The 12,824-nt window shown below is 46.1% G+C and overlaps 1 protein-coding gene across 1 annotated transcript in view; it reads left to right on the forward strand.

Moving 5' to 3' along the window:
- The first annotated feature begins 678 nt into the window (after positions 1–678).
- FLT1 (fms related receptor tyrosine kinase 1) overlaps positions 679–12,824 on the forward strand; it is a 109,029-nt gene continuing 96,883 nt past the window's right edge. Inside the window, exon 1 of the mRNA XM_041415966.1 lies at positions 679–1,163. Within this exon, the coding sequence (XP_041271900.1) occupies positions 1,106–1,163 (58 nt within the window). The 5' untranslated portion in view covers positions 679–1,105. The remainder of the gene's footprint in view (positions 1,164–12,824) is intronic.

A 12,824-nucleotide genomic window follows, 5' to 3' on the forward strand; every position in this document is an offset into this window, starting at 1 on the left:
TTTGCTGTCATGGGCTCTCTGCTGATGTTTCACAAAATAAAACATGTATGGGAAACGTAAGGTATGTGCATAGGTGGGGAGATGTTCATATCGCTGCCCTGAATGTTATACAGTCAGTGAAGGCCAGCAGGGGAGCTGGCAGGGCAGACTCTTAGCATCCTTAGCCAGTGCTGCCCCTTCCTGGCTTCCCTGCTCTGAGCGCTCTCAGCGCTGCTGGTGGGGACCCGCGCTGGACTGGGTCAGGCCCCGCACAGAGCGGTCTGCCCCGCTTTTCCCTCTCCCCAGGGAAGGCGGGGAGCGGAGCCGCGGGCCCCTGGGGCACGGGCAGCGCTTTGGGCGCTCCGAGCATCGCGCCGGGCAGCCGGGGAGCGGCTGTAAATGGCCCCCGCCCGACCGGGCACCCGGCTCGGCCGCCGGTGGCGGGACGCGGCGCTGTCAAGGTTTTCCTGCGGAGCAGGACAAGTTCTCCGCAGGACTGGAACCCCACCGCTCAGCATTTGGTCCAGGAGTCGCAAGTCCGCTTCACGCCCTCCCTAGGGGAGCCTGACGACGTGAGAGCGACGAGCCCCACTGCCCGCCCGGCAGCGCTGCGGCCGCGGCGGCTGGAAGCAGCCCGGAGCCGGGCTGCGGCGGGAGGGCACGGCCGGGCTCCCTGGGGGCCGGGGGCGGCCGGGACCGGGAGACCCGCGGGGCAGCGACACCGTGCCCGCCGACGGGCGGGCGGGCGGGGGACGCGTCCCGGGGAGGGCGTGCTCCCTGCGGAGGATGTGGGCGGGGGGGCGGAGGGGTGCACGGCGAGGGGTGGAGAAGTTATAAATCAGCGAGGCTGGGGCTGGCGGGTATCTGATGCCCGCGGGAGGTGAAGCTGGCAGGGCGGCCCGCAGCGGATACTCCGTTTCCGCAGGTCGGGCCGGGCCGGGCCGGGGCGGGCGGGTAGGACTCGGGGGCTGCTGGATGCGGATTCCGCGCCTCGCTTTGCCGTTATCTCTTCCACCGCGGGAAGCGCCCAGGACCGAGGAAAGCCCGTCGGAGCCCAGCCGGCGCCTCTGCCCCTGCCTCGCCGCCGTCGGCAGGGAAAAAGCCCTGCGTTCCTGCAGGCAGGACCATGCCCCGCCAGCTGCTCTCAGGGACCGTGCTGCTGGGAGCCGCCCTCCTGCTGGCAGGTAAGGGACCGCGCTGCCCCGGTCAGACCCCGTTCTGCGCCGAGCTCTCCGCGACGGGTCCCCAGTGATGTGCCTCGTTGGCTGCGCCTCCCGCGCCCCTGACCGCTTCCACCGCACCCCGCTTGTCGGCTGGAGCCGGAGGGCACCTGCCTCCCCTTTGCCCCTTTCCTCTGGGCAGGGCCGGGGAAGCGATCCCTGCTTTCCAGGGAGCGGAGAAACACCGCATCCCCGAGCTGTCGTTATGCTCCGGATCCCCACCGGTGTGCCCCGGGAGCAGGACCCCGGAGGGTCCGGCGGTGCGGAGCCGAGGCAGTGGTGGCGTGGAGACCAGCCTCTCCCGGGCACAGGGGACCGCCGTGCATCATCGGGAGTTGTCCCAAGCGGTGCATCACGGAACAAGAGCATGTCTTGGCTGCAGGGCACGCTTCTTTTCTCCTCACTTTGTTTTCAAGTGTCCCAGCTCTGCCCGTGAAGCGGCAAAGGTGTACCTTTTCTTCGCAAAAATCGAGGTTCTGCTGCCTCCCGCCCGAGCAGGTCGGCGGAGCACCGGCGGCGCTCTTTGGTGGGCTGGCTGCCGGGTTTTACTGGAGAGTGGGATGGAGCTGCTCTCCGGTGCCTACATCCCGCAATGATGGGGATGGATCACTGCAGATTTGATGTTCTTAACCGAGTTTTATTTTGGTTTGAGCCAAGCGCCAGTCCCCTTGGGCCGGAGCGCCGCGGTGGGCAGTGCGTCCCAGCGCTGTGTGGCCGGTCACCTGAGAGCAGGGGTGCGTGGTGGCCGGGCAAAGGCGGGTCCCTCATCGCTGGCCCGCGGGGATGCCCCGCGGAGAGGGGCAGCCTGAGGGTCCCGCACTCCGCCTGTCCCGCCCGGGCAGCGCGCACGGCCGCGGGCCGCTCCCGCGGGGACGGCGCTCGGCAGAAAGGGCCGGCCGGGAGCGAGAACAAACCCCGCGTTGGGAAGCGAAAAGCCGAGCTTCCGGCGGGACAGCCGTCGAGGCCAGCGCTCCTGCGGTCAGCGGAGCGCCCGCCCGGCCGCGCTGCCCCTCAGAGCGGCCGGGGGCTCGGTCTGCTCCGCGCCCTGAGCCCACGGGAGCGCTCCCGCTGCCTCAGGCTGCCCGGGAGGAGAGCTGGCGGGGCCGCTCCGACGAGACGTTTTCCTGCTCGGGAAGTGCTGATTCATCAGCTTTGATACAGATATATAGGTATTCTTCTACATTTTTTTTTCCTCTTTCCTTTCCCCAGGAAAGTGCTAATTTCCCCACATTATTTGTCTCTGCCTAGGAGGTTCTTATGCCCAAGATGAAATAGGCACAGGCATGGGACACCCACCCTGGATACAGGAAATGTGGATTCAGATCCTTGCCAGGCTTCCTTCACAGCTTGAGTCTGAACTTCGGCGTCCTGCTCCTACACGGGCTCCTGCAGTGACCAGCTCCGCTAGGGGACTGGCTTCCTCTTTCCTGCCGGAAAGGTTTTCCATTGTGCAGGTCGTGGCAAGCCCACTGCCCAGGGAGAGGGTGGACTCTGTGAGCCAGGGGCTGTGAGAAAGACCCTGGTTCACCTTCCTGTTCCTGTGCACCCTAGACCAATCCCAGTGGGAAAAGCTTGGCTTGCTTAGGGGACAACCTGGAGCTCTGGGTGCTGGGGACAAACATCCCGATTGCCAGCTCAGGTGCTGTAGGTGTTTGAAAGTTTCTTCTCTAGTTTGGCTGGGTGCCCTTACAACCATTTTTCTGGAAATTCATATCCTCCCCATGTACAAGAGATTGTCAAATCAGAAATTAAATGTTTTCAGACTCATTGGCTTGCTTGGTTGTTTTTTTTTTTTTTTTTTTTTTTTTTTTTTTTTTTTTGTTTTTGTTTTTGTTTTGTTTTTGTTTGTTTTCTAGAGTAGCATTCTTGCTCGGCTTTGTTTGGACATCTCAAATAGGTTGATCATGCTTCTTCTGGGCCACTGGCAGAACTCTCCATAGTTGTGTTTGCATGGAGAGTTTGAAAGTTACTGTTGAAGTGGTGGGATGTTTTGTACCATACACCTCTCTGTGGTTTTCCTCCCATTTTACCCTCCTTCACTGCTTATTTACCTGCATTTCTTACTCAGGCTGCCCAGCACTTTCCATTTCCTGTGCTCTTGATGAAATTCAATTAATTGCTGGTGCCCTCGTGTAACTCAGTCTCTGCAGGTGCCTGCTGAGCTTCCACTTACTGACAGGTTCTAGGGGAGATCCTCAGAAATAGCCAGTGGTTTAGAAAGAACCTAAAAAGACCTCCACAAGGAGGAGACAGGAGATCTTTCAGCCCATGTAAGTCTACTTAATAATTTAAAATTCAAAGCAACATGCAGCCTACAAGCTTTGAAAGTATCCGTTTGAAAAATGAGATTAAGGAAATTAAATTGATTTGACATGTGAGTGTTGGGCACTTGAGCTGTCTTGTGCACACACATATTTCGGTTAACTTGGGAAAGAACAATAATTTTTTTCTGGGTTTTGCATAGAACTCACATATGTTTTCTTTATATCTTATAATTATTTATTCCCAAATTGTATTGCATATGCTTGCTAATGACTGTACACATAAGGGTCAACATGAATATGTGGTATTAAGTTCAATCTCCCAGTCCTCAACTTTATTATTATAAAATTATTACTATAGTATTACTATAAATTTTATCAACTAGCATTTGGTATTGTGAAGGACTGTATTTAAACCCTGAAAGCATCAGACTCTGCAGCCTGGATCAGGGCTTATGAGCCATGTTTCTAGAAACATAAAGTGATGGTTTAGCTGTATTTCTGGCTTTCCATGCAGAAGTGGAACCTCACAATTTGCAGTTAGAAGGTGGTAGACTCTATTACAGTCTTATCTGCGAACAGCACTATGATCTCAGTTACATGAATTATATGATTTCAGCCACAACTAGTACCTCAAAATCCCCAGTGGACTTTTCACCATCATGGCCAGCTGGAAAAAGTGAAGGAAGAAATTCCAGGTCAAATCTAATCAGTGCTAAGGTTAATTTCTTGCAATAACTAACCTGACTTCTCTGAAAGTGCTGTTCAGATGGAAGTTCATATATTAAGGTTTCAATTTGATTTGAGAACTTGCTGAAGCAATTACACAGACGGAATGATCCAATTTGGGATAAGGGCTGGAGTTACTAACAAAGTTGAGAAAAACTGGCTTTCCCACTTCTTCTGGACCTTCATAGAAACAGAGCTCCCTAAAAAATTCCAAACTGTATTCACATAAGGAAGAGTTAGGAACTGCTATATAACAGAGATTTAAATAAATGTATGGCATGTATGGGGTTAAAGCATCAAACTTTCTGACATAGTTAAAGAAAATCACTTACACAGCTAACTGATGTTTTACCAGGCAGGTGTTTTGCCCATGTGCTCCACGCAAAGCTAGATTTCATTATCTTATAGCTGGTGTAAATCTGGAGCTACTCCTTTGGGCTGGGCTAACATCTTCTAGATTTATACTGTGTGTTGGATGAACTTGGACTTGCCCTGTGCAGTAGTGAAGATCTTCATATCCAGAAGCACCCAATTTAGAACCCTAAAATTTTGCTTTTGAGGAGATTTGAGAGGTATTTTGGTGGTGTTGGGTTTTTTTTTTTGCATCCAAACAATAACAAACAAGCTGTCTATTTTTTTGTCAGATGCTTCAAATACTGGAACCAGTAGCCTTCTACACTGTGTGGGTGTATAGGACAGAAGGAAATTGTCCAGATTTGCAGGACGGTTGATAAGTCCCTACACTTTAGTGTGGTTTGGGAACTTCCAGCACGCTGTTTATCAGCTTGCTTGTTTTCATGTCCGACTGAAATCGGGAAAGTAAGAAGCTTGGCAGAAGCAGATGGGGGTTAAGGTTTGGTGTTTCAGAAGTCGGTGTCCAGAGAGGCTGTGGTGGGACTTCAGCAACAAAATTTTTCCTTTGAATCCCCCAGAGTCAGGGTTTGGGACTTCCTGCTACAGGCCCAGAGGGAATAGAAAGCAAGACTGCTGCAAGAGTAGGTTTTGCATGAAATGCCCAATCACAATCACCTCTGCTCTTGGAGACAAGTCTCTCCTGTTGGTGTGAGACCTTGAAGAAGAAAACTGCTCCCTCTAAAGACATGCTTCATCTTGAGATCTCATCCCTGTCCCCAGTAGTCTCTTTACCAATATTTGTGAGAATGCAGAGAAACATTTCTGTACATATTTGTGCATGAATTCTACCCACAGACAGAACCAGGCTCTTCTCTCTTTGCTCTTGTGAGGCATCCTCACTGCATTTATTCCTGCAACTGGGAAGCAACCTTTCCCAAACATCCTTAGCTGGAAATGGTCTGACTTCTTGATGCATCATGGGGAACTGCTTATCCTAAAACTGGTTCAGTGATTATCAGGGAGGTGCCCACACAGTTTTCTCTTACTGAGATGCAGAAGTTCAGTTTCATTCTCCTATGGTTGGAGATCAGTACTGTATAAATCCTGATCCTTAAAAGACAGAACTATGGTGCAAGCAGGAGCTGGAAAAGTGAAAATGCAGTCATTAGTGCTTTCTCCAAAGCCAGGCATGGCATAATATCATGCCTTTGTGACCAGCAGAATGAACTCATGATGGAACTAAGCAAAGTGCTAACAGATTGAGAAACCAGCAATGAGGGCTAAGAGATTTGAAACTATAGATTTCAGAGGTACTTTTGTCTGAAACTTAAGTCTTGAGCCATTGAGATGTATGGAGAAATTTGGACAGGGAATGTGGATGACTGTTTCTTCTGCATTAAGTCATGTTTGCATTTGGGCTGTTCTTTGTGTGGCACGGTGTGTGGAGATGTGCCAGACTAAAGATGAAGAGGAGGATGATTTAGCTTGATGTGGTGCATCAGTGTATTCAAGGCCATTATAGATGTTTGTGCAATAGTTAATAGATCCATTAATCATCTTTCTCAGACTTTGGTTTATCTTGTGTTAATGCTGAAACAAAAGATTCATGTTCATGGTGAGCTGGTTTTACTCTCTCTGTTGTTTTCCTCTCAAAACACAGTTGATTTTTCATTACTGAAATCCATATCCACAATGTTAAGTCACCCCTGTGACATATTTAGAGCATAATTCAGTGAGATGTTGTTGACACCGATTTCTCTTGGCATGACTTTTCTGAGTGGTGGGGCTGCTTTTTCAGCAGTCACTGGTATGTGGCACTAAGCACTTGTGCAATGCAACTTCTCTTTAAGTTGTATTCCTTCTTTTGGAGTTATGGCCTTGAAACAAGGTTCTCTTTACTGTTGGAGCAGCTGAAAGATGGGCAAGGGGCTAGAGGGCAACTCCTCCTAGGATTTCAGTGGGTTGAAGATGCTGTGGCAATGTGGTGCCATTATTTCCACTCCATGGCTGGAAGCGGGTGAAGCAAGCAGGGCACAGTGGTCCTTGAGAGCCAGGGACCTGTGAGCAGATGTCTCTGCTCCTCAGATGTTCCCTCAGGAAGCCTGTGCTCTGGGAACAGACCCCCTGCTTAGTGCGTGGGGAGCGAAAAGGGATGAGTGTGAGGGCATTTCATGAGAGAAATTTCACAATTTCACATAGCTCACTTAAGCGTCCTTCCTGTGGGATTCTTCCTTGACACAGAGTGAAGGAATTCACCTCTTTTGTTCCCATTGTCATCCCTCTATGGAAAAACCTCTCATCAGGATCACCATAGACTAATGTTAACAGAAGCGTGAGAGTTGCCATCCTGGATCAGACAAGGGCTTTTTTAGCTTCATGTCATGTCTTTAGCGGTGTCCAGCATCTCATCTTCAGGAAAGGTTCACAAAGTCTTGCAGGAAGCAGTTATCTGATAAAACTCTTAAGAGGGGATTTTTATTTTTTTGGTAGTATGATCTAAAATCCCATAGTATTTCATAGGAAGCCATGGGATTGAGGGTCAAGGAAAGTAAAATTTAGTTGTTGTCTATGTTTATGCAAGTGGATATTACCTAGTGGAAATAAATCACATTAAACTATGTAAGACAGAACTTTTTTGTTCTGTTGTGCCGAAAGTGCTTGGGGCACCTTTCTTTGTGTCATGCAGTGCAGCAATTGATAATCATCCTAATCTATTTTGTAAGTATGAATGATTATAATTTTCCAATATAATTGAGCCATAGGCAATCTTTCCAGAAGATTTCTTGCACCTGCATCTACCTCCTTAGATTGGGTTCTTTAGATGTCATTTAACAGCAAAGTGGGTTTTGCTCCTGAGCCATTGCAAGGGAACTCCTCTGTGCAGACTGTTCCAGTTCTTCTCACCTCTCTATTTTAAATTGTTGTGCTGCATTATTTACTTGCTCTTGTTTTAAAGCCAGGGACTTTACTTAGAGCTCTGCTTCATAGGTTTAAGTGAAGTGGATGAAAAGTTGGTTCCTGACTTTTCTTTTTGTCTTGGAGCACTACAGGACAGTTCAGCTGTAACAATAGAAATAATAACCGGCAGCCTTCAGCAAAGCGTAACCCCTTCAACTTTGCTTTACCTTTTCTTTTACGTAGTTCCTAATTTGTTTCTGTGCTTACAGCTTAGTGATTACTACAGCCCCAGATGAATTTGACAGGCCTGTGCTGCTGGCTGAGCAGGTAGGCAGTTTGCCTGTCTTTATGAAAGTCTTCAAATTCAGTCCTATTATATTGCTTCATTTGTCCTGCCAGCTAATCTGTTACAAATTTTAAGTATCCAACTGCTAAAGAAATTTAGTTTGGCCAAGAAAATATGCACCTTTACTCTAAATGCCTAGGATTTCTAAATTGTTTTTGTGTCAAATTTAGTGTACTTGCTTTCTCTTTATACCACATTGATACTTTTCTACTCACTTATTAATGGGATAAACTTTTCTGAAGAATATTGAACAGGTCATGATGTGCTAGGATCTGTCACAGTGGAATTGGAGCAGAGGCACCGTGGTTGCTGACACATGTCAGTAGGTAGATCTGGTGACTCACAGGTCTGGATGGGGCTCTCTACACAGTGCGAGCAGCACAGGCTGAATTGTGTGGGGAGGCATGAAATGACGCTCCTGGGTGAGGGCCACTGGCTGATCACATGGAGTCCCTTTGGCTGGGCACATGACAGAGTCACAACCACTTCTCTTCTGAATGGCCTGAGCAGGATCTCCATGCAGGGGCCAGGACAGGCACACCAAGGTGGAGGGGTATGAGAGCCACATGGATTTGTGCCGAATGTGGCTGTGAAAGTGTTGCTAGCTCTGGTGTCACCAGCCTCAGCTGACCTGTTTTGTTTTTAAGATGGGCTTTTACTCCACTGGAATGAAGACCAGACTAAGGTGGGCACAGCTGTTGTATTTCTCTTCTCAACACATATCACATATATGTGTGTCTTTTGCCTTCCTGGTGTGGTGTACCAAAGTGGTCCCACAAGGGTTCATAATGGAAGTGTCAGACTGTGCGTTTGGATATCCATTTTCAATTCCATGTCCTCAGTGGGAAAGACAAAGTTTATAGTTATGGCTGCTTTTATTTCATCTCTGTAAATATGTTCTCCTTATATAGCTGGTGAAATGAGCACTTTCATCAGGCTAGATATTGGCCAGGATGCTAATTTCAGAGCCTATATTTCTAGAGATATTAAAACTTGATGGATACAACAGGAAAACAAGATTATTTTTCTCTCAGATCTTTGGCTGTTAAATACTGAAATTTACTTTTCCTTGGCATTATATCAAGTGTCTATGCTCATGCATTGAAGTTACCTACTGAGTGTAGGGCAAACAAGGCACAAACTTCTGATGAGTTGGTGAAGCAAGTGCCTTCAAGTGGGTCTTGTGGGCCACAAAACATGGAACTGCATGGCCTTGGTCGCCCAGGTATGATGGGTAATGTCAATAATTTCAATTGGTAGTAACTGGAATGAGATTTATTTCAAATAACTGGCTGAGGTTTCAGTTTGTTTAATTTCTACTTCTAAATTTTTAAGTGAACAACCCCTCTCTGCTCTGTATTAGAAAGACTTCACCACAAGCTTCAATAAAACCAACCTGACCTAACTAGGGCAAGTGCTGGCAAAATGTTTGGCAGATATTGGGGAAGCACATATTTGTTGACTTTTGCAGCTACTGGTCATATTGGCGTATCAGTGTGTACTGCTTACAAGTGTTAACTAAGTATTGTCAGAACTATTGCATTATTTTTAGCAACTAGATGTTTTGCTTTGGCTCCATAGCATTTAATCTCACATCAGTGCGTATAGTCATCCAGGAGCAGCAAATGCATAAAGAGTAAATTAATTATAACTTGCTCTGAGATCTAGAACTAAAAAGGAAGGGACTTGTTCAAATACCTTTCTATGCCTGTGAAGGCCTCTTTTGGGCAGTTGTACATCCATTTTCCCTACTGACTAATTTTAGTTCCACAGCATGGAGTCATGGTCAAGGCTTTTAGTCTGCCCAGAACTCATTTAATCTACTGTTACCAACCTTATGCTATTCAGTCTCTACTATGGTGTGTATCATAAAGAAACCCAGTTTTGCTGTCCACTAACCTTTTTTTTTTTTTTTTTTGTCTGGCTGTTATGTCCTAATAGTACTTTAAATTCTGACATTATAATTGAGATTGATCAAACATAAGCATTTGATCCAGAAATCACTTGGCATGTGTTGCAAAACATCAGACTAGATAAATGGAATGTCTCTTTTGCACCTGAAAGGAATGAACCCATGAGCTGGTAATTTTTGTGCACTTAGTAAATAAATAGCATTCAATAGTTTTCTTGGTCTTGAATGCAAAAGAAAGGAAAGTTTAGGTCACCACAGGGATATGTGCAGGAGATGGCTCTGTTAAGGAGTGACACAGCTTCTTCCTGAGGGGGTTTCTGTCTGCCAGCTGTGAACCAGCACACACGGTGCCTCTCTTTGCACAGGAACCAATAGGAGACAAGTACAAAACTACTTCTGAGTCCAGGGACCTGTATCTATTAACACTTCTGAATCCCAATGGCTGTTAATTGACCTGCAAATTTCTGCTTCAATAGAAAGAGTGGTTGCATTTTGCTGCTTCAGATCATGAGTTTGCTCATCTGTACCATTGTTAATGTCAGCCTGGGACAAAGTCACAACTCCTTGCTCTGTCACAGTTAAGCTGCCCTAGTTTCTCTTCTGCAGGCTTCAGGTGTGAAGTTTGGATTTACTTCAGAGAAATGCTGTGAAATTAGATGACTGTGAGGTTTCCTTTAGAATGTGGATTAGACGGCATGTGAAAGACCTGGAAATACCGCTTTGAGCCTCAGGGTGGCTCATGGTTTGGCACTGTAGGTCTTTCCTGGAGACTTTCTAAGTACAGGCAATGGAGAGGGTGCTTTTACCCCTAGGAGCAGGAAACCAGGCTGTACCTTCTTTGCCTGTACCTGATCATCAGAAACCCAGGTGACAGATGAGATAGGGGCTATTGATGGTGTGCGGATAGAACAGTGTCTCCTTCCAGCAGCAGTTCTTCCCAGACAGCAGCGCTCACAGAAGCAGAAAGCTTCATTATCCAGGGTGCTCCCTTCTCCCTCTAGTCCTGCAGCAGGACCAGGCCAGACAGTTACACATCGAACAGGAAAACAAAATTTTCTATTCCGTTCACCACACAAGTTTTAAGACAACTTTCCCTAAAAGTTCTCCTGCCTTTATAAATGCAATATTAATGCTGAAGAGAGGCTCGGTGTTGATTAAACTAGAAGGACCTTTTGGTCTAGACTTCTTCATATAGTCAGATGTAAATTGAAATTTTAAGTGGCTCTTAAGAGTTGACCATGAGTTTTTCTTCTCTATATATACCTTTTTCTTCTTTAATAGAGTGAATTGGTGTAATGATGTAATTGCAATTATTATAGGAAGCTACAACTGTTTGACCAAAAAAAAGTTATATTTACTTACATAATGGATTGAAGAACCTTTTAAAGAAATGGTAATACAATAGCTTGTCAAGAATAGCTCTGAAATAAAGAAAACTACTGATATCCCAGATTTCCTTACAGAATGGAGTAAAGCCATATACTCCATTTGAGGTTAGCTAGTGGCCATGTTCTGGTTAAGGTGCTGCTGCAAGGCAGAGTCAGCTCATTTTCACTGGAGACACACTGAAGGTCAGCCCTCTGGGTACTGTCGTGTTCCTTTACATTTTGTCTGGATTCTGCAACTGCTTATTAGTTGTACACATGTGGGCATTCCCATTCCCTTCAGTGGAACAACTCATAGGGAAGTGCTCAGAAGCAAAAGTAAAGTCCTGGGCTGCACCTGAACTGAATGACTGATGTTTTAAGCATCACAGAGAGGTGGAGACCCTGTTAAGAAATACCCTGCCCTCTCTTTCCAGTGCAGGAGTGTCCTCTACAAAGTACATTTTTGCTGAACGTTTGAATCAGGAAGAAATTATATTTGATGGTTAAGCCCTGAAAGGCTCAGTTGTGTTTCACAAGGGGTAAAACATGTGCAAATCCAACAGTGACTGAAACAATTACTTCATGATGGATAACTTTATTGCCCACAGATGGCACTTTAAACCCAGAAGGTCAGATTCTTTGTACACACTGAAGTTGCAAAGATAAACTGATCATTCTCCTTAACCTCTCATTGTGCAGGTGAAAAAAAGATTAGTCAACATGTTGGGGACAACAGGAGCAGCTGGAAGACAGTCACAGCCCCAGATTATGGAAAAGATGTTAGAAAGTCATCAAACCAGTTGACTTCAAGGAAATTTATAACTCCTAATATTGTGATTTTTTAAAATTAGTCTTAAAGCTAGCTTTTGGATTTCCTTTGTTTAGTCAAAGGTAACAGAACTTCTCTGTGTATGAAAAGAAATTTACAAGTAGAAACTGGGAAAATTGGAATTGGAATAATAACCCAGATCATGGTCCCAATTTTGAGTTCAGTCTATCATTTTTAAGGGAATCCAGGATTTAGCAGAAATCAACAAAAGTTTCATCATGCATGCATGGTTACTCATTTGTCTATAGAACTGGGCACATATAATTGGAAAAAATATATGCATGTTCATTTATTTTATCTTTTTTCCATGATTTGTGATCAGAGGGGTTTTTGGTTATCAGATAATTAATATTTTTATTTACTTAATTCAGAAGAGGATCAGCTTTTTTTTGTGGGGCAGAAGTTAATGGAAGAAAGTTTACTTTTTTTTTTCCCTTGAAAATCACAGATTGCTCTCTGCTTTCATAAAAAAAAATATTTGTCCTGCCCTTACTTTAAATAGAATGGCTAACTTTTGCAATCTAAATTAATGTTTGCTCATTAATTAAGCAACCCCATTGACTGACTTTCACATGCATCTAATAAGCCTTCCATAACAAATAAAATGTGTCTGAAAAAACCACCCCTTTCCCCATGGGAGGAGATTCCTCAGTTATCAGGATTAATTAGTTCTCTTGTTGTCACATGAAAAGAAGCTGCACCTCTCAATGTAGGTCAGTGTGAGGGTAGGCTGCTGATGGTCGCTTAGTGACAGGCACAATGATAAGTGAATGTGTCCTGTTGAGCCATGACCCTTCAGAAAAGACAGTGTCAAGTAAAATGCCCACAGAAGGTACATAGAAGGAATAATCTGCTTCTAAATATTGACAGTAGGAATTTCCCTGCTATTCTCCTTCCTTTTTCTTTCCTGGTAAACATGTCAAACCCTA

Source organism: Onychostruthus taczanowskii, unplaced genomic scaffold, assembly GCF_017590055.1.
Source record: "Onychostruthus taczanowskii isolate IOZ18803 unplaced genomic scaffold, ASM1759005v1 scaffold50, whole genome shotgun sequence".
NCBI classification, from domain to species: Eukaryota; Metazoa; Chordata; class Aves; order Passeriformes; family Passeridae; genus Onychostruthus; species Onychostruthus taczanowskii.